The sequence below is a fragment of the Ochlerotatus camptorhynchus genome, unplaced genomic scaffold (genome assembly GCF_037179485.1).
Source record: "Ochlerotatus camptorhynchus isolate MF236.1 unplaced genomic scaffold, CSIRO-AGI_Acam_v1.1 ptg000320l, whole genome shotgun sequence".
Taxonomy (NCBI): domain Eukaryota; kingdom Metazoa; phylum Arthropoda; class Insecta; order Diptera; family Culicidae; genus Ochlerotatus; species Ochlerotatus camptorhynchus.
Window position 1 is genome coordinate 3,560,128 of NW_027040808.1, and position 22,673 is coordinate 3,582,800.

At 41.4% G+C, this 22,673-nt stretch overlaps 1 protein-coding gene across 5 annotated transcripts in view; it reads left to right on the forward strand.

The window, feature by feature from the left end:
- The window catches only part of TTLL4B (Tubulin tyrosine ligase-like 4B), an 81,761-nt gene extending 66,812 nt beyond the window's left edge, over positions 1-14,949 (forward strand). For all 5 annotated transcript variants that reach the window (XM_065229739.1, XM_065229737.1, XM_065229740.1 and 2 more), the window contains exons 4-7: positions 2,623-3,545; positions 3,603-3,764; positions 3,828-4,106; positions 13,426-14,949. In XM_065229739.1, coding sequence (XP_065085811.1) covers positions 2,623-3,545; positions 3,603-3,764; positions 3,828-4,106; positions 13,426-13,827 — 1,766 coding nt within the window. In that variant the 3' untranslated portion in view covers positions 13,828-14,949. The remainder of the gene's footprint in view (positions 1-2,622; positions 3,546-3,602; positions 3,765-3,827; positions 4,107-13,425) is intronic.
- The last annotated feature ends 7,724 nt before the right edge of the window (positions 14,950-22,673 follow it).

Sequence of the window (22,673 nt, forward strand, 5' to 3'; positions counted from 1 at the left end):
GTTGTACAAGGAATCCTTGAAGAGTTCATAATATGTTTGAAGAAATTCTACCATGGCTTCAGGGATCTATTTGGAAGAATTTAGGCGTATTGTCCATGAGGGATATTGATGAAAGTCTATGTTAATTTTCTGGACAAGCCAAATTGGTTTGTTCGGGAATTCCAGAAAATTTAGTTGGGAACTCTGCACTTAATATCTTAAAACGATTATTGGACGTTCCTTAGAAGTATTGTGTGAGAACTAAACAGAATATTTTTTAATAAAAATTATGTACACCCCTATTCTGTATTTCGTTTCGAACGAAATTCTCATACAAAAAAATATTTTTTTGTATGAGAATTTCGTTCGAAACGAAATACAGAATAAGGGTGGTAAACTTCAGAAGGAATTTTTGGAAAATTGCGAGTAAATTGCTAGAAGAAATCATCTAAAAAGTTACATAGTCATGAAAATGCTTTGGGCCCAAAACATATCATCGGAATATTATAGAAATCAACTCACTCAATGGGTTACATGATTCAAAATATGATTTAATAGCTGTACCCTCTTGAACCAACCATGAAATAAGAAAGCTTAAAGTTAATTTATGAATAATTCAGTGCCAATATTTCAAAGGGGCGTAATTGCATTTGTAAACAATGGCTTTAGCCGTCGATTTCTCGCGAATAAAAGCTCACTCATGAAAAATAATGACACCAGCAGGTAGATGAATGTTTCCTCTACCAGCTACCATTGTAATTTTGGAGAGGTAAGATTTCATTCGCAATAAATTGACGGCTAAAGTCATTGTTGACAAAAGCAATTACGCCCCTTTGAAATGTTGGCACTGAATTTTGGATTTCCCCTGGCAAATTTGCTATAGTACTCCTTCTTGCAAGCTTTCTGAACTTGTACTGGAAATTTTATTAGATTTGTTTCAGTAGTCTTCAGAACAACATTGGAAGCCATCTGAATTGCCCCTGAAGATCCTGTATTCTTGCTCTGTAAATTATCTAGATTTTCCGTTGCACTTGCTCCGAAAGTCATACTTTGATGCCTTGGATCTGAACTTGTTCTGAATTAGATAGATTCGCTAGATTAGATAGATTCGCTAGAATTTTTCCTTCAAGTTCTATAGACAATGCTAAACCGAGAAATCATCTTGGCTTACCCTACATGCGCTTCAAATTTGCTCCAGAGGTCCGCTTGTTTTTTTTTTTTTTTTTTTTTTTTTTTTTTTTTTTTTTTTTTTTTTTGTTAAGATGGGCTTACCCTGAAAACTTTCTAAACTTTATCTGGAAACTCTTAAAACCTTGGAAGTTTTTCTGAAGCAATGTGAAATTGCCATGCAAAAAAATCCAACTTACCCTAATAGTCCTTCGAAGTAACATTAGGCTTTTCCAAATAGCTTCTAAAATTGTTCTAAACGACTTCATTGGACATGCCCAGGATATCTTCTGCAGACCTGGAAGCTTTCTGAACAAGATAAAAAAAAAAGTTTTTAAGAATGTCCAGAAAATGTTTTCTGAATCTTCGAGACATGTGCCCATTAGATCTGTCAAAAATATCTTTGAACATATTCCAGAAAATTCTGTGGATTCACTTTCAAGTCTAGAAGATGTGTCTTGGAAATGCTATAAACTTGTCCTAGAACTAGTCATCTTGGGAATCCTTTGGTCTATTTGTAGGATTTGTAGGATGAAGAACTTTTTTACCAGAGCAATTATGAGTAGATTTTAGAATCAATTCTAGAGTTAACACCAAGGTATTTCAGAGAAATTGTCCTAGAAGTTTTTAAACACTAAGAGAGTTTGACTAAAACTCATAATCAATTGTGTGAGTTATTGTACATACATAAATACAACTCATAATCAATTGTTTGAGTTTTAAAAAAACCAAGACGATTATAAAGAGTATTCCAGCATCCGTGAAAATATTAAGAGACTCGAATGTTGAGGGTACAATCCTAGAGACATTGTGCGAAGAGTTTTAAGGAAACTCCGAGGATAATTTCAAAGGCATCTCGGAAAGAATTTTTAGATAATTTTAAGGAGGATTCCAAGTGAATTTTCAGAAGAATTTAGAGAAGAACTCCCTGATAATTCTGAACAATATTTTACGACAATTCTAAGGTGAATTACATGGGGGTTATAGAGATATAGAGAATGCAAGCAAATTTTAAAAATCGAGGGAAGCTTAAGTAAATTCTTAGAAAAAAATTAAAATTCGTAGAAATGCTTGAGAACAATCAAATAAAGTGAAGTTTTAAGTGACACATTTTGAAGACTTCGAAAATTCAAAATTCAAGATTTTTCCTACATCAGTTTTCAGATTTCTACATAATCAGCTGTTTTAGAAATGACTCATTTAACCTAGTGATTTCTTTGATTTTATGCCTAATTTAAAAGCGATATACTAACCGGGAAAATTTCCAGAAAAACCGGAAAATTACCAGAAAAACCTGGAATCGCTGCAATTTTCCCAAGAGTCTTCTGGATTTTTCCTCAAAAATAGTTCGTAAGTTCTTGGCAATAACCTTCACTCCCCAGAAGTTGTCCTTCTACCCTGAAAGTCATCTGCGTTAAGCATTTTCTTCGCCATCAAGCTTCGGTATCTGATTTCCACTGTTTCTCCCCTCCGCAGAAACAAACGACTGGATAGGCATCTGGGGAAAGCACATGAAAAGTCCCTGCTTCAAGACGCTGCGTCCGTACCAAAAGTTCAACCACCTGCCCGGTAGCTTCCAGATTGGACGGAAGGATCGCGTTTGGCGGAACCTTCAAACCCAGATGAATCGGCACGGCAAGAAGGAGTTCGGCTTCATGCCTCGAACCTACATCATACCTCAGGATCTGAAAATACTGCGTCAAATGTGGCCCAGGTATAGTCAACGGAACAGCAAATGGATCATCAAACCGCCTGCTTCGGCCCGAGGAACCGGCATCAAGGTAGTGAACCGATGGTCGCAAATTCCCAAGCGGAAACCTCTGATCGTGCAGCGATACATCGAGCGTCCGTTGCTCATCAACGGCAGCAAGTTCGATCTGCGATTGTATGTTCTGGTTACCTCAATAAACCCCCTCAGGGTCTACATGCACACCGATGGATTAGCCAGGTTCGCTTCGGTCAAGTACAGCGAAAAGGCTGACACGCTCAGCGATCGCTACATGCATTTAACCAACTACAGTATTAACAAGCTGTCAAACAACTACAACGCCAACGAGGATGCCAATGCTTGCGAGGGTCACAAGTGGACCATCAAATCGCTATGGTCCTACTTCGCCGAGCAGGGAATCGACACGGATCGACTGTGGGGAGCACTGAGAAATCTAGTGCTGCGAACGATCCTAGCCGGTGAAGGGCCGATATATGCCATGTCGAAGCTGAATGTCGCCAGTAGATACAACTGTTACGAACTCTTTGGGATTGATGTGTTGCTGGACTCGGAACTGGTTCCTTGGCTGTTGGAGGTGAATATTTCACCTTCATTGCACTCCGCTTCGACGCTGGATGCCCACGTCAAGGGGCCATTGGTTAAGGCTTTGCTCAATACGGTTATGTATCAGGTATGAATATAGCAATCATCGGTAGTTAGCATAATAATGGTTCGAATTTTACTCTAGGTTCCACCAAGAATACCTATGGCTGAGCAGAAGGAAATTCTCGCTGAACAAGGTCTCAAGAGTCCACTTTGCTATGACAAGCGAATATACGTGACTGCCTTGTCGAAAGCGGAAAGACTGAAACATAATCAATACATCCAGAAAGACATGGCCAGAGAAGAGGTAATGTTCCTTCCGTTCCAGGGATTGATATAATAACTAACAAGCGTCTTGTTATATTTCCAGTACCTAAACAACATCCTAGAGGAGTTGACTCCGGACGACGTACGATGCCTACTGTTGACCGAAGATGAACTCGCCAGAAGTGCCCCGCTGGAACGTATCCTTCCAGCACCCAACAGCCATCGGTATGTTTGCTTTACCGAACACCCTCGGTATTACAACCGGCTGCTGGATGCGTGGGAACAGCGCTACTGCCACAATCGAGCCGAGGGTATCGCCCTACTGCAGTCCCTGTGCCAACAAAAGATCCACCTTCAGGTTCCGCCCAGTACGTTCAAAAAGGTAAGCATTATTATTCTTCCACCCTAAGCTCCCCCAGGTCCTGCTTTGGCTATTGTGGTCGTAGCGATTCTTAATCAATGCTTAAATAAAATGTCCAAACTATAATCATCCACAACGATTCATGATTAAGGATCGCTACCCGTTAACCTATTCATCTGTGTCAACCACAAATTTACTTCGATTACACCTTTTGAAGCCTCAAGAAACCAGTGGCGTCAAACATCAGGAAGAGAAAAAGCTGCAAAATTCAAGCACACTTATCTTCCTCACGAATACAAGCAATTTATCAAAATTATCACCTCACTCAAACACGTCATACGAAAAAATGCAACAGCAGAAGCAGCAGCACTCTTGCACAAAACATCTACCCCAAACAATCATAACCAAGGCTAAAACACAGAAACCCCGTTCCTTGCTTCGACCACCGAAGAATCCCAACCAACTCAAGTCCCACTAAGAAGACGATCCCAGTTTTACCATGTTTTTATAATACTCTATTTACTTCTTTTTGTACATAACTTAAAAACCTTTCGCCTGTCTCTTAAGATAGCTTCTTTTCCAAATTGTATTAACCAGTTTCTCCAAATCTTCTATTAAAACCATTTTTTCTACGTCTATTAAAATTTATACACAAAACAAAAACTCACGATTGCGTCCGTGACGTTGTTTGAAATCCGTGTACAAAATCCAATCCATCCGCGCACCACCGAATCCGCAAAAAAAAATAAACCAAAACAAAAACAAAAAACACATTTCGTCAAATCAATCATATTCAAGGATTTCTGGGAAGTCTTTCGTGAGGCATACTGGCGTTGTCGAACGATACGGGGTCGTAAGTGTACAAGTTTCTCTTCTCTAATCAATTTAGTTTAATTGTTTTCGAAATAGATTTTCAAGTGATACCAAAAATAAAATAATGCGATCCCGTTTATTGCTAATGAAGTTTTTTTGGTTGGAATTTATTCATATTGTTGGGATTAGTATGATTTCCTTACGAAAGAAATTTGTTCGCAAGCTACAGTTGGCGATTTTTTTAGTGCTAGTTAGAGTTTTACAGTATAGAGTTAAATTTTAGAGACGTTCAAAATTTAGCAAAACCATTGAGGAATAATTAGTTTATTAGAAGTTATATACTAAATTTTGTTAGGGTAAGTTTTTAGCATTTCGGTTATATTATGCTTTTTTATGTTGAAAAAAGTTCAACTATGGTGTAAAGATTTCATTGTAAAGAGTTTCCATAACATGTAAATAAGGATAAGTTTTGACGAATTTCAATAATTTTAAAAGCCTTCTTGTTTTTAACTTGTATTGGCGCTCAAAAGCAAGTTACATAATTATGGATTTTATGGATTCATCATTAACTGACCCCTTTACATGTAGGTAGGTATAAACCTACATAATAACATTCATATGAAACATGAACTTCACGCTGGGGCTACTTGTAAAGAAAGCAATTGATGGATAAAAGCTTATAAATATTTCAAAAGGTTCTATCTGCATTGATCGATTCTGTTCATCGACTTTCTATTTCGTTAATAACTCAGCTGTAAGACCTTTCCTGTTGTATTTAACGTTTTGGACGCTAGATAAGAGCTAACTTGGTAAAATTAGCGGGAAATCTGTTTGCATAGGAATGGTTATTGTTTATTGTTGTTTTACATCAACAGGCTGGATGAAGCCCCAATGATGTAACCTTATGAACTATGGTAAAAAAATACATTCAAGCATGGTCATAACATAAAAAAAAAAACATTTATCTTATAGTCAGTTACTCCTGCCGGCGAAAAACAGAAGAAAACTTTCGACGAAGCGCATCACGGGAGAGATGAAATTCGAAAACAGATGCAACTCTGTTGAATGTTCTCTGCAGTCCGCAAATCGCACCGTACGCTCCATAATTTGTGCGACGTAGAGGCAGTCTTAGCATAAGGTTATTACGAAGCGGTCGGGGTTGAACATTCAGGTCAATTTGCCTCAGGATAGCCTCGCAATCTGTCCTTCCTTGCAGGATATCGGCCACGGTTAGGGCTCTGCTTGTGTCTCTTCTAGTCCGGAGAAGTTCTAGGTCGATAAGTTGACAACGGCTTTCGTAACTGGGTAATCGAAACGGATCATTCTAAGGCAATCTACGCAACGCAAAACGAAGAAAGCGACGTTGAACAGATTCAATTCTCTCGGCACCGTTGTTGTAGTTTGTGTTCCAAACCGCTGAACAATACTCAAGCGTCGATCGAACAAGCGAACAATAGAGAGATTTTAGACAGTAGATATCAGTGAAGTTTTTAGCTATCCTAAAAATGAACCCTAAAGTTCTTGACGCCTTAAATCAATGTGTTGCTTGAATGAAAGCTGCGAATCCAAGATCACACCCAAGTCTTTCACCTGATTCACGCGTTCGATTGTCGAGCCAAGCAGGTCATAGCTAAATATTATCGGTTGTTGTTTTCGTGAGAACGTAATAGCGGAGCATTTGACTGGGTTCACTACCATTCTGTTTAACCTGCACCAACTAGCGAATACATTCAGTTGACGTTGAAGAAAATGACAGTCAGTAATGGAGCAGATTCTTAGGAAGATTTTGAGGTCATCTGCATATGATAACCGAGGAGAATCGATGACCAGATGCCCGTCGTTGAAGTACAGTATAAAAATTAACGGTTCCATGTGGCTTCCCTGAGGTATACCTGATGTGGCGAAGAAGCTAGCTGATCTGCAATCTTCTATGGCAACTTTTAGTTGCCGACCGGTAAGATATGATCGAAACCAACTCAGAAGATTACCGCATACACAGAGCCTGCCGAGTTTAGCAATCGCAAAAGCATGGTTCAACTTGTCGAATGCTGCGGATAGGTCGAAAAAGTCGATGAAGAGAATCGATAAAAGCAGATAGGACCATTTGAAATGCTCATCGAGATTTTACCGATATGTGTTCTGAAAATACCAGGGAATGTCTTTCCATGGCCGTGGGGATACAAATAGAAAGTTGACGAAGACAATCTGTCAATCTTACTTAGGACCTAATGCAATGTTCAGCTTGATACCTGAAAATGTACGGTCCAAAGTGTAGACTGGGTTGACTAAAAATAGTGGTTTAGGCACAAACAACTGATTTGAATATTAGCATCGGATCACTTTGACGTTTTGTTGCAGACGACCTCAGCAGGTATGGAAGCTTTGGTCGAACCGGCCAACGCACAATGATCACCTCAATAATACCATAGATTTCATGAACCCTTACTTGACGCATCCGCGTCTCCTAACTTTCACTAGCTTCTTCGTTCCATTCTTTTTCCACCCTTTTCTCTCATTTACTCACGATCTTCTCGTACATTCGTCTTGCTGCTTAACCTCTGCACCCGAGCCTTCGTTCGGTCCGTATATCGTGAATGCTTCAACCGATGCGGACGCCTTACTCTGGCCAGGCGATAGACTGATCTACGCCGTCTGTGATCCACCGGTTAATTTGAGGCTGTAAAAACAAAAGCCCTGAAGCGGTGCTTCATTAGACTCGCTGTGGCACTGAGGAATGCAGCGCGTAACTTACTCCTGTGTCGAAGGCTCTTGCTTGGCTCTTATGGCTCTCTCAATTCGCGGCGTGTGGGAGCTGATGCTGCTGGGCGAGACAATGCATCAGTGATCACATTTTTAATTAATCGTAGAATTAGCTTACTGCCTTATTTGGCCTCCGTCTCACCCGGATCGTGCTCGTTCTCGTTCGTTCGACTAATGGATTTGATGTTTTGCGGGGACTGATATTCGGATGCAATTCTTTTTTTTTTGCGGCGTTGCAAGCTTACTTCTCTTCGACGTGGGAAGATGGCGTCGCAGAATGTGCGGAAAATCTTCTGTTTCAATAGTGAGAATTAGTTCCCAGCTCCGAAGATAGGTGTATTGGACTTACCGTTACTCGGTAGTTCCCTTGACGAGGATGGGCCAACACCATCCCACTCGTCGAATTCCTCGCCACGGTGCTTCCGTCACTCCGGCAAAATTGTGCACCTCACGCGTTGAAAGCACTCTTCGTTGCACTGGCGGACTGTGTTTCTACCGGTGTGTGATGGCGAGTTTGCCGACACTGTCCGGGACAGTCGTGTGAGTGTGTTTTATTGTCACTTTGGCGGAAGCACAGATTGTCATGTCTCACCCCAGCGTATCTTCTTTTTTCGTGCACACGTTTAAACGATTGTCCTCAAAGCTATTTAACTAGCTTCCATACATAACAGTTAACAGTTCCATACATAACAGTTAACAGTAATATAGGGGAAATGGATGTAATGTCGGCCTAAATGCCCCTAATTTGGGCCCATTACATAAATTCAGCAATCGACTAAATTTTCAATAGCGACCAAAATATCCATTTGTACCGTACCGTACATAAAATTGATAAATAGTATAAAAATCTACTACGATGGGTCCAATCTTAAATCCATAGGCCAACATTAGAGCCATTTTCCCTACCTAGTATAAAAGCAACGCTAAATCGCAACTCTCCCGACCAACAGTCGGTATAAAATTGGATTATCCATACAGAAGTATAGAGTTCTACTATGTGAATAATGTATAATGGGGCTTTATTTGTCAAAGGCACTGTATTGCCAAGCAGGATGCAGTCGGTTCGATTTTCGGTCCGATCAAGAAAACCGGGAAAGTTTCTCGACTTCCTTGGACATAGAGTATATTTTGCATGCCATTTTTTTTTCCTTTGGTTTGTTTTTTCCGTCGATCTTGTTTTCCGTGCTGAGCACCAATGCTACCGACGTGCCAAGAAGGCAGCTCCCACACCTGGACCCTACCTATCGACCCATCAACTCATGAACCGGGGACCAACGGCTTTACTTCCCATCCGAAGGAAGGCGTGATCAGAGATGTTATGCCTCAGAACATCCCAGCGGCGCCGACTGGGATTGAACCCAGGCCTACTGGGGTGAGAAGTAATCACGCTTACCACTACACCACCGGCGCCGTTTATTTTGCTTGCCATAAAATATACAAATTCATGCATCGGTTTGCACAGAAAGCTCTCAATGAATAACGATGGAAGTGCTTCAAAGAACACTAAGTTAAGAGCCGAATCCCACAGTAAGTCTATTCGAGCTATAATGGAGATCGCTACAGCTGCCGACGAGATGATAATCATTGGCGACTTCAATCTACCGGCAATTTCTTGGCGATCATCTTACGGTGGATTCCTGTATCTGGACCACGTCTGATCTTCCATCGACTATGGTACTGAACGGCGAAGAAGCTTCATCCCCTCAGGACATTTGCCGTTTGTTCTCAACCAAGTTTGCGAGTCTATTCTCGGATGAAAACCTACCTGACGAGCACGTTTCTCTAGCAGCCAGTAGTGTTCCAATGTCTGGTCAATCTTTGCCAGCTATCAACATCGACCTCGCTATGATAACTAGGGCGGCTTCGCAACTGAAGTCTTCATTTAAGCCTGGACCTGACGGAGTTCCTTCCGTCTTTCTCAAGCGATCATCAATCGATAGCCTCTCTGCCTTCTGTTCGAAATGTCCCTCTCCAGTGGGGTGTTTCCTTCCTGCTGGAAATCAGCTGAGATGTTTCCAGTGCATAAGAAGGGATGCAAAAGAAACATCGACAACTATCGCGACATCACAGCGTTGTGTACCCTATCTAAACTGTTCGAGTTGGTCGTTATGAAACCATTAGTCTCTCACTTCAAGCAGCACTTGAGCGAAGACCAGCATGGTTTCATGGCAGGGCGGTCGACTGCTTCCAACCTTCTGTGTCTCACCTCGTACATTACGGAGAGTATGACAGACCATATGCAAACAGATTTTTTTTTTTATTATAGTCACTTTAACACTCTTGGGTTATTCGTGACTTGTCCGGGGGTGAGATTTGAACTCGTGACTTTGGCGTGAGAGGTATGGATGTTAACCACTACGTCGGGGTCGCCCCTGATATGCAAACAGATGTCATCTACACTGACCTATCAGCCGCCTTCGACAAGATGAACCATCCTATAGCGATCGCCAAACTGGATAGGCTCGGTATAAACGGCAGTCTCCTACGATGGTTCGCATCGCATCCTATCTATCTGATCGTCAGTTGGAAGTTACAATCGACGACTGCCGATCTCCTTCGTTCCCTGCCACTTCGGGTATTCCGCAAGGTAGCCACCTCGGCCCGTTGATATTTCTTGTGTATTTCAACGACGTCAATTTCGTCCTCGACGGTCCACGACTGTCGTTCGCAGACGACATGAAAATCTATCTCCGAATCCGAGCCATCGCTGACTGCCACCTTCTGCAACTCAACGCTTTTGCTAATTGGTGCCAACTGAACCGCATGGTAGTAAATTCAACCAAATGTTCAGTAATCACGTTCTCACGGAAGAAACATCCAATTACATTCAGTTATATCCTATAAGGCGTTGACGTGCATTGTGTGAATCACATTAAGGATCTGGGAGTCATCTTAGATTGTCAACTCACATACAGCCAGCATTTCTCGTACGTGATCGACAAGGCATCCAGAACGCTCGGTTTCATTTTCAGGAAGCTCAAAGTTTCACGCTTTACTGCTTTACTGCTTCCTCGTCGTGTTAGAATATTGCTGCCCTGTATGGAATCCCAATTACCAAAACAGTGTACAAAGAGTAGAGTCTATTTAACGACGATTCATCTGGTTTGCCCTTCGACGATTGCCTTGGAGGGATGCTCATCGCCTTCCAAGCTACGAAAGTCGGTGCCAGTTAATTCACCTGGATCCTTTGTGGAGTCGAAGAGATACGACAAGGCCCGTGGCAGACATTCTACAGGGATGAATCGATTGTCCTTCTATTCTACAACAAACCGACGTTAACGTTCAACCACGAGCACTCCGTAACAACGCAATTCTGAGGATACCTTTTCGTCGTAAAAACTATAGTTCGTATGGTGCTATCAATGGGCTACAAAGGGTTTTCAATCGTGTTGCTTCCTTATTTGATTTTAACGTTGGCACGCGAGACGCTGCGTCAGAGATTCCGTGATATATTTTTAAGAATTAGGAATTAAGTTCGACTTCACGACCTTTGCAGCTTGTTACTTCTTGACTATTGTGTATTTCCTAGTATTGCTTAATCCATCATTAGAACAAAATAAACAAATAAATAGCCGACAAAACGCTGGTATTAGAAGCGTCAAAAACCATGAAGAACAAACATTTTTCAAACATAAGCAGTTCTTCCGAGCAATAAAAGATACTCTACACTCTTGCCTCACCTTACCCTAATCTGCATAGCTGTACTATGGTCAACCGGGTCAAAATTGGTCATATCCGCCAGAAACTGAAAGTTAAGACGCTAACACCGGTGGTGCAGTGGTAAGCGTGATTACACACTTAGAAATTATCGTCGACTTCGGTCAATTTTACCGAAATCTGAACAGCTGAACCGTTCGGTTAAATTTTAAAAATTTAAGCAAGGTTGAACATGTTTTAAAATTATTTTCAAGTTCAATAGCCTTTAAAATGAAGATCAAAGTTTTACCGAACGTTCAGCTGTTCCGATTTCGGTAAAATTTACCGAACACGAAAACAAAATCTTAGTGTGTACCTCTCACCCCAGCAGGCCTGGGTTCAATCCCAGTCGGCGCCGCCGGGATGTTCTGAGGCATAACATTTCTGAGCACGCCTTCCTTCGGAAGGGAAGTAAAGCCATTGGTCCCCGGTTCATGAGTTGATGGGTCGATAGGTAGGGTCCAGGTGTGGGAGCTGCCTCCCTGGCGTCGATAGCATTGGTGCCCAGCATGGAAAACAAAGTCGAGGAAAAAAAGAAAAAAATCTACCTAGATTTGATAAAAAAAACTTACTCGAATTCAGTTTGGAATCTCATATCTTTCACTTCTGCAAGACATCGGTAATATTTTTTTAATTCTTGTGCGAGATTAGTGTCAAACCATCATAGAAGATAATAGTTAATTACTTAATATGTACTGATTGGATCCATACCACAGACAAAAAGACATAACACATTAAAATATGTCTTACTGTAAAACATCGTAGCTAAAACATTACCTCCATCTGTTTAGTATACTGTGGTGGGTAATACGCTGAACAGATGGCAGTAGTGTGTAAACGTCAAACGCAAGGGAATTGACTATGCGCGCCACAGGTGGCGGTACTACCAACTACGATACTTTTAAATTGACCGTTAAATGCTTGTTCTACGAACAACTTGTGAGTGTTATGTCTGTTTGTCTGTGTCCATACTTTTCTGTTTGTCGATACGTTCTTTACAGTGGCGTCTCGTAACCTCACTTTTTACCTGTGTACCAACTTTCAAAACCAGATTTAATGTCATATTCATACTCGAATCGGTAGAAAAATACACTTAATCTTCCAGTTTACTCGATATCTATCCATTGCAAGCAATATTTTGATGATTGTTTATGTTTTAAGAGTTGGTGTACAGGTAGATTGAGGTTAAGGAAATACCACTGGTTCTTTAGAATAGACATTTTGTTCCACAATTTTGGGGAATATTTTCAACCTTCAGAAGGGTATTTAGAGAAATCACTGCTATATTTACATAGAACGATAAAATAAATTCTAAAAAACAAACGTCATCATAGGTCAAAGAAAAACATGTTCGATTAAACTCAATAAATACATTTCTTTATCTTTACTTTTCTCCTCAAATTCAAAAGGCCATCGACGAAATTATCGAATCGTTGAACAAACGAGGAGACCACGACTTCTTTAGAAATATTTAGCCTGATAACAGTTAGCTTCCCTAGATAAACCCCTCTCCCGATAACCACCTACATCTTGGCGTGTTTTAAGTGTAAGGTAAAGTTAGTTGAAGAGTTAGTATGTTTTGTAAATCGTTCGTTCAAAACCTGTTCCGGAACGTGTTCCATCCTTCGCAATAGTTATACTAGTAAATAATCAAACCCGAACCTCTGTCCCCCTAAATTGTGGCCCCCCTTTTTCCCCAAATAATCCCATCCAACTCCGTCACATGCACTCATAGGCGGTTACTCATATAGCGCGCATTCCGAAGCAAGCGTAGTCATCCCATCGTTCATCAATCCATATTTAGTGCATCTCATAAACCAATATTATGGTACGGCGTAGCCATCGAACTCCATCGCCCATCTATACCGAGCCAAATTAGCGAGCTTTTTCGTGCGAGATAATCTCATTCTTGATGTTGTAATTGACTTGTGTCGTGGTGGTTGCGTTTCAACCTCAGTAATCTCCCCCCTCTCGAAAGAGTACATCCCCGTTTTATTTTCCAATTCACCACCGCATCTTTACCGATACTAATCTGAACTTTTTCGATCTTAACTCGCCAAATGCGCGCTAGGACTCCAACAGTAAACCGCAGCAGCTGCAGCAACAGCAACAACCGGACAGTAGTAGTAGCAGCAGTAGTAGTACAAACAACGAAAACGCCTCCCAGGACAGTGGTATCCAGTCGGATCCGGTCAGCTCAGAGCTACAATCGCAGGAATCCTGTTCCGCATATCAGTCGCAGGAATCGATTGATCAAATCGACGAGGACTCGACAACGAAAACGTCGGCGCTGATCGAGGAAGCGATGGATCTGGAAAAGGAACAACAGCAGCAGAAGCCAGAAAAGTCTAACGACGCTGAAAGCGATAATATCCGACTGAGTGACAAAATCAAACTGATTCTGGATGACGCGCTGCTACTGAAGCAGCAAAAATGCGGTGATACCGAAAATGCCATTATTGTACAGCAGTGATGTAAGTAGTCTTAGTTTCAGTTTACTACTTATGATTTGTTCATATAGCAAGAGTATGAATTCACGGAATCCGTTTCTTGAATAACCGGAGCAACGATACTAGATTTGTTTTAATCCGGATGTTGATTTTCCCCGTGCGTCTGATTCGTGATACATCTTCTTTCTGTGTAGGGAAATTACTGTTTTTAGCGGGTTTGTGTTAAAAAGACTGATCCGATGTGTTCTCTAACAAAAAGGAAAAAATATATACAGAAACGTGTGGAAAATTTAGTCTTAATCTGACTACTCAACCCATAGCGGAGTAGACCTATGTATGTAGCTTTAACGGAGCCATTTGTTGATCTTAGAGATGAAAGCATATTTCCCCACTTTAGAACCGTTCCTTTCCAATAACCTTAATATCAAAGTTTACCAACTATGCTAAACAATAGAAGAAAGCACTAGCAAAATCGAATAAATTTATCACCCCCTATTATTTTTTAATAATTACCTTCGATGAAAATACTCTTTTACTATTGTAGCATGTAGCGAGCCAACAAAAAAACATTCAATTTGAAAAAACTTACAAACAGGCACGCACTATTGGCCAGCTGTGATTCTCATACACGGCCAATGAGACTAACTCAGAGAGAGAGAAAGTCGCGTTTACTCAGTTGTATGAGAAATTTCTAAAAACGCAGGTTACTCAGTCTCATACAACTGAGTAAATGTGATTCTCTATTTGGGCTAGTCTCATCGGCCGTGTAAATACTAAAGTGGTTAGTATTCTTCAACTTTAAGTTTCTTTGGCAAGCATTAAACGGACAGGATTTCAAAAAAAGGAATACGGAGCAAAGACTACTATACTTCCAGTTTTAGTTTACTCAGTTTCTAGTTTAAAGTTCGATCACATTTTTATAAGTACTGGTCATTCAAAAACGTCAGCTCTATGTGGATGGATTTTACGGCGGTGTGTATGTACGACAGGTGGGGCCGGTCTGGCGCAAAAATCAGCCAACTGTAAAATTTTGCAAACAAAAACGAATAAAATAGAACCGCAGCAAAACTAAGATTCTAATTTTAGGTTTAAGACAAAGAGGAAAGAAATTAGGCAAGTAAATAAAAATCGTTTAGTAAATTAAATGTTGTTGTGTTATTGATGCTATCCGAACGATCCGTGGGAAACGTGGGAAGGGGGGGGGGGGGAGGTCTAAGAAGGGAAAATGGGCAGTTGGGCCACCCTAACCAAATCTTGTGATATCCAAATTCAGCGAAAATTTCGAGTGATTTGTCCCATGTGTACATGAAAGTCTAGAGAACAAGGGACAATTATATACGTGCACTGGCAGCGCATCATGAATAGAAAGATAATATTAAATTACGCATTATGTCTAAGAGATTATTGTAAAATATTGACCGTGTAGGTACCAAATCGTGAAGCAGCCTATCCGGATGGAGCATCTCAAAGATTTAACGTAAAAGCGCACTTATATAAACGTTTCCGCATTTTCAATGTGCGCAATGCGCAATATCAGTTTCGATAAATTGACATTTTCAGTCATTGTTCACAAACGCACTTACGTCGATTTGAATATTTGATCGAGAAATACTTTAAAAAACGATTTTGTCTTCGTTTCAATGGCTTAATATTTTTTTTATCTAGTTCGTTTATTTGGAAGGCTCAATCGCGTTAGCTTTACGGAGCCGATAATTCATTGTTCACTATGTGTAACAAAATTCACTTAATTCTATGTCTAGTAGGAGTTGGGCCGATTACTCGCGGCTTACTCGAGGTTAGAAGGGTACATTTTCGAAGGATAGGATCAGGGGAGGAGCTTGGGGTAGGGTTTTGTTGTCTCATCAGAGCGTTGTCGCCAGTATGAACGGTAGTGCTGTTCTAGCTTCGTCCGGAGTTCGACCGGCTATGGTGACCAGTGGGCGACGATGAGACTCATCGAGACGGGGGGACAAGACAAACAAAAACTAATAAAGAGAGACAAAAGACAAAAGGAATTAAATTCTTATACTAGACATTTGAAGAAAAACATAAACGGACTGCATATAGCAGAGATCACGGGTTGCCAACACGTCTCTGATAGGAACATAGGGTTGTCTTCCTTGGGCCTCGAGGGTATTCGAAAGTCGCTCTCTGGCGGCGTCATTATCCGTACATTGCCAAACTGCGTGTTCGATGTCATCGTAACCGTTTCCACACCGACAGATGTTGCTGTCTACGAGGTTTATTCTATTGAGATGAGCATCTAGCGAGTAGTGGTTGGACATAAGTCTACTCATCACGCGAATGAAGTCACGACTTAAGCCCAAGCCTTTAAACCACGCTCTCGAAGAAACATTAGGAATAATTGAATGTATCCACCGTCCAAGATTTCCAGTGTCCCAATCGGTTTGCCAACTCGAAAAGGTACTCTGACGCACTAAATGGTAAAATTCATCGTGTGAAATTTGCCTGTCATACAATTCGCCTTCCTGCGCGCCCACCTTTGCGAGAGAGTCCGCCTTCTCATTGCCTGGGATTGAGCAATGTGAGGGGACCCATACAAAGGTAATCATATATGATCTTTCGACCAGCACACACATCTGCTCCCTTACCTTTGAAAGGAAATAAGATGAGTGCCTACCTTGTTTCATCGACCGAATAGCCTCAATCGAACTGAGACTATCCGAGAAGATGAAGTAATGGTCTGTGGGCATATTGGAAATCATCCCCAATGCGAAGTTGATTGCTGCCAGCTCAGCAACAAAAACGGAACAAGGTTCCTGAAGTTTGCGGAAGGCGCTAGAGTTTTCATTGAAGACACCGAAGCCAGTGGATCCATTGAGACGGGACCCGTCTGTAAAATATCTTTTCATGCAATTGACTTGTTGGTACTTTTCAGTAAAAATACGTGGGATAATAATAGGTCGAAGTTGATCGGGAATCCCATGAGTTGCTTGTTTCATGGTCAGATCATATTCAATTGAGGAACTGCGATTGGTGAAGTGAACACGGTCTGGAGTATAACAAGGAAGACACATATCTGATGATATGTAGTGGTGGTAGATTCTCATAAATCGAGATTGTGTGTTCAACCCAAGAATTTCTTCAAAATTAGCAATTATAAGTGTGTTCGTCACTCCGCATTTGATTAGTATTCTGAGAGAGAGCTCCCAGAAACGGTTCTGGAGGGGTGTTACTCCTGCCAGAACCTCGAGACTCATGTTATGCGTTGAGTGCATACAGCCTAGAGCAATACGCAGACAACGATATTGAATTCGTTCCAATTTTATTAGGTGACTTTTTCTTGCCGAGAGAAAGCAGAAAGAGCCGTACTCTAGAACAGAGAGAATAGTTGTTTTATAAAGCGTTATGAGGTCTCCCGGATGAGCACCCCACCATGTGCTGCAAATTGAACGGAGAAAGTTGATCCTCTGCTGACATTTTTGTTTCAAATACGTAATATGGGCATTCCAAGTGCACTTTGAATCAAACCAGACCCCAAGGTACTTGAAAGACAATGATTGAGTAATGTTTCTGCCCAAAAGATTAAGATGCATTTGGGCTGGGTACCGCTTTCGAGTAAACACTACCAGTTCAGTTTTCTGCGGCGAGAATTCGATCCCTAGATTCATAGCCCAAGAAGACAAGTTATCTAAGGAATTTTGCAATGGTCCTTGCAAGTCCACGGCATGTGGACCTCTTACGGAAACCACACCGTCATCTGCAAGTTGTCTTAGCGTGCATTGTTCTGCCAAACAGTTGTCGATATCTTTGACATAAAAGTTATAAAGAAGAGGGCTGAGACATGAGCCTTGGGGCAGGCCCATGTAGCTAATTCTGGAAGTTGTCAGTTGTCCAAGGGAAAAGTTCATTTGCTTTTCTGACAACAAATTGTACAAGAAATTATTTAAAATTCCAGAAAGTCCACATCTGTGCAGATTGTCTGACAGAATTTCAATGGAAACTGAATCAAAAGCCCCCTTAATGTCCAAGAATACTGAAGCCAATTGCTCCTTGTGTGCAAAGGCCAGTTGAATATCTGTGGAAAGCAGCGCTAGACAATCGTTTGTTCCTTTGCTCTTGCGGAACCCAAATTGTGTATTTGATAGCAAGTTATTTGATTCGACCCAGTGATCGAGTCTCCGAAGGATCATTTTCTCCAACAATTTCCTAATGCACGAAAGCATAGCAATCGGACGGTATGAGTTATGGTCAGACGCTGATTTGCCAGGTTTTTTAATGGCTATTACTTTGACCTGTCTCCATTCAGGCGGTACAATGTTGTTTTCTAGCAAGGAATTGAATAAATCTAGCAAGCGTCTTTTAGCGATATCTGGGAGATTTTTCAGAAGATTGAATTTAATCATATCGCTTCCCGGTGAGGAGTTGTTCGATGAAAGAAGAGCCATAGAGAAATCCAGCATTGAGAATGGTCTATCCAGAGAGCCGCCGCTAGGAGACGCTTCTCGAAGAATATTTTGTGCTGGAACTGAGTTCGGACAGACCTTTTTAGCGAAATCGAATATCCATCGGTTGGAGTATTCTTCACTCTCATTGAAAGATGAGCGGTTACGCATGTTGCGAGCCACCCTCCACAAGGTGTTCATTGAGGTTTCTCGTGAGAGTCCCTCGACGAAATTGCGCCAATAACCGCGTTTTTTTGCTTTGATTAATTGTTTCAGCTTTGTCTCAAGCTTTGAATATTCCTCGAAGTAAGTGGAGGTTTTGTGTCTACGAAAAGCTTTGAAAGCATCAGATTTTTCTACATACAATTTTGTGCATTCTTCGTCCCAACCAGGTGTGGCTGGTCTCCTTTTAAAGGGTGCACTTGGAACTTTTCTTTTTTGTGCTTCCAGTGAGCTTTTGTAAATCAAATCGGCTAGGAATCGATATTCTTCCAATGGTGGAAGCGCATCTATTGATTCGACACCGATTGTCACCGCCGTTGCATATTTCTGCCAGTCGATGTTCCTTGTAAGATCAAACGGAACCCGAGATGGTTCTGCAGAGTGAGGGCCACACTTTATTGAAATGATGATTGGCAAATGATCGCTACCATGGGGATCATTGAGAACCTTCCACTGACAATCCAATGATAGCGATCTTGAACACAAAGATAGGTCGAGTCGGCTTTCTCGAGCCGGAGGTTTTGCTATACGTGTCGCTTCACCAGTGTTCAAAATAGTCAAATTGAAATCGTCACATAAATCGTAAAAAATAGCCGCTCTATTGTCGTCATATAGATCGCCCCACCCAGTACCATGGGAGTTCATATCACCCAGAATTAATACTGGGGATGGAAGAATCGAAACTAGATTCCAGAGTTGACTACGGCTAATGGAGGTTCTTGGTGGAACGTATACTGAAGCTATGCAAAGATCTTTGTTCTTCACATTTATTTGGCAAGCAACGATTTCGACGCCGGATAGAGCAGGAAGGGAAATTTTGTAGAAAGGGTAGCACTTTTTGATCCCTAAAAGTACTCCTCCATAAGAATCGTCTCTATCCAGGCGTATAATGTTAAAATCGTGGAAGTTGAGTTCTTTATCGGAAGAAAGCCATGTTTCACAGAGAGCAAATATATCACAATCAGAATTGTGAAGTAAAAATTTGAACGAGTCTAGTTTAGGCACTAGACTACGGCAGTTCCACTGTAGCACCGTGATCATATCTTCAACCTCGTTCGACGAATTATCCATCGAAAGATATGATTGATGCAAGGAGGGGCCATGAAACAGTCAATTGCTTAAGATATGATTCTAACGTTGGAAGCAAGGCAGAAACTAAGCTTCTTAGAGGGTCTTGTATGTTGAACATGTTTAATATGAATTCCACAATGTCCGAAAAAGCTAGCAAACCTCGTTCGGACTTGGATTTCTTTTGAGAAGTTTGAGGAGCAGCTTTTTTATTTTTTTTATCTTTGTTGGGCAATGGCGGAAAATTCTTGCTGCATCCAGGGATTGGATCAACAGGAGCCTTCGGTTTTGTTTTTTCATCCCCATTACCCTGGGAATTTGGCAATCGTCTGGAGGTGACTTTAGTTTTCTTACGGCGCACTTTCGGGGAGGGGCATTTTCTTTTTGAGGAACCGTCTATTTTTGAAGGTGCGTGTACCACCGTAGAATCACCTTCATCGGATGAGTCAGAGTCCGATTCTTCAACTGACAAAACCGAAAATTGGTTTGCATCTTGGACGGCTGATGCAGCCTACAACATTTGAGCATATGTCTGCTTGGAGCGTCCAGAGATTGAACGCTGCACTTTATCGGAGTGCTGTTTGTACATCGGGCACTCCTGCAAGGGGTGAGGATTCTCGCCACAGTAAGCGCATTTTACTGATTCTTTGTGGCAAGAATCCTCTTTGTGGTTTTCACCACATTTGCCACAACGAGTTTTGTTGCCGCAATGGCTGGCCGAGTGTCCCAGCCTTTTGCAGTTGGTACAATTATATACCCTCTGTACAAACAACCGCACCGGAAAAAAAGCACCATCAACTTTGACAAAGTTTGGGAGAGCTGAACCAGCGAAAGTCACCCGAAACGAGTCTGAATGCTGATAAACTTTCTTGTCATCTTGCAAAGATACTGAATGCAGTTGCCTAACATCCAGTATCTGTACCTGCTGACCGATTTTCGAGTTTTTGAAGCAACCCGATGCTCGTTTTAAATCCTCGACACTCAGACTCGCGTCGGAGACCACACCTTCTATCTCCACATCTCGAGAAGGGATGTAGATGTTGTACTCAACACTAAACAGCTCATGTTCAGCAATTTTATTTGCCACATCATAAGTCGGTGCTTCTACACGCAGTTTATTGAATCTCTCCTTATGTACCAAGATTCCCGGATACTTACGCAGCAAATCTCTCGTTATGTCGAGAGTTTTCAAAGGTTTATTTTTGGGCCGAAAAAAGACAACCCATGGTCCTTTCGAAGACGGTTCATAGTATCTGGTTCGCGTAACGTAGGCATCGGAAGATGCCATAAGTGTTGCGCAAAAGCGGTGCGCAACCACTTAAGAAGGAAAAAAAAATAAAACCTTCACTAATTAATTAATTTTAATTACTAGTAATTAAATTTTTTGCCCGACGTACAAACAAATCAAAAAGAAAAAAAAAATCGAAAAAAAAAAAAAAAAAAAAAAACTTATATCTACTTGCAAAAAGTTGTCTCACTATGACCCATACTCCCCTACCAGGGGTGAGAGACAGAGTCACGCGCCACGAGGCAAAACTAAACTACAATAGGGAGGCAATGGACTTGCAAAATGTATTGTCTAATACTTATGCCGGTTGTAAACAACCTATCAGCCGTTGCAGCTAGATGGTCCGTTTGCTGCTGCTGGTGGTGATGATTGGTGTTGGTGGGTCGGCACGATGATGAAAAAATGGCTTGACGACCGGATGGATTACCGGGGTGGATTAAAGCTGGATGGCAACTCCAAGGGGCTCGGCCCATGGAATTCCACTTCCTCTGTTGCACACTGGTCACTTGGGGCACCCAATGGGGGGGTGAAAAAACCGCTCGGGCGGAAAAAACACCGAAAAAAACTAGATGCCGCGCGACTGAGACCGGGACGTTGTTAACCGACTGAGTGTTCAACTAGGAATGATGGCTTAATATGTTTTCCCTTCAATGACAATAGGGTAGATGTACCAGTTACGGCTATACGTTCCTATTATTGTGTGTTTAATGGGATTTCATAGGCCATAATTGGAACACACCAACTGATACACCTATCCTAATATAGGGAATACTACGAAAGGCCAAAACACAAAAGGCCGAAAAAAACTCGGAAAAGCGACTTGCTACACTTCGGCACATTCGACACAACGCTTAACCTAGCTTTCGGCACAGATTGGGATGTGCAGAGTTGCACACCAATTGTGATTGTATTTACCACATTTCAGTACCCAAGTAACATTCCAAGTTTTATGGAGGTTTTAAAGCATGCTACAAGTCTAAATCATGGTCTACAGAACCCTTATAAAACCGAAATTGTTACTTGGGTAGAGATTACCATGCTCTAACCAGTAATCAAATATCGTTTTTGACTATTAGCTGTAGTTGAGATTTTCTGCTGATAGTAATTGGAATAATGTTTGAATCGACCATGTGTCATGCGACTGCAGACACAAACTTTTTTTTTCGATTATTTTATACCACATTTGCAGTAAAATAGAACGCACTTCACCCTCGATTTCACCGACAGTTTTTATCGGACTATATTTTGGAGTTGAAAATACAGGAAAATACTAGCCTATTGGTCCCAAGCAAATCGATTATCGTATTCCATTCTAGTCGAAATTCTAATACTACTATGTTTGTTTTGATTCTCTATGAAAGTTTGACAGATAAAATGAAGAGATATGAACTAGCCTATGGCTAAAAATCTCTTAAATAAAGATTAAAAAAAAAGATAAAATTAGGGGTTCGTGGGTTTTCCTATGTTTCGAAGGGTGCATCGATTTGCTTGGGACCGAAGATAGTACCAGAGCTGAGCCAAAAAGTTGAGCACCTTTCTTCGAGACCTTCTGGTCTTAAAGTTACCTCTATGGTACTATCATGATTTTACTATGAGCTGCCAATACTACCGACGCCAGGGAGGCAGCTCCTACACCTGGACCCTACCTATCGACCCATGACGGCTCATGAACCGCGGACCAACGGCTTTACTTCCCTTCCGAAAGAAGGCGTGATCAGAGATGTTATGCCTCAGAACATCCCGGCGGCGCCGACTGGGATTGAACCCAGGCCAGCTGGAGTGAGAGGTAATCACGCTTATCACTACAGGCTATTTCAAAACTACCCAAAGTTGGGTAGAATCCACCCAGATAGGTCAAAACTGAACCTACCCAAAAATGGGTAAA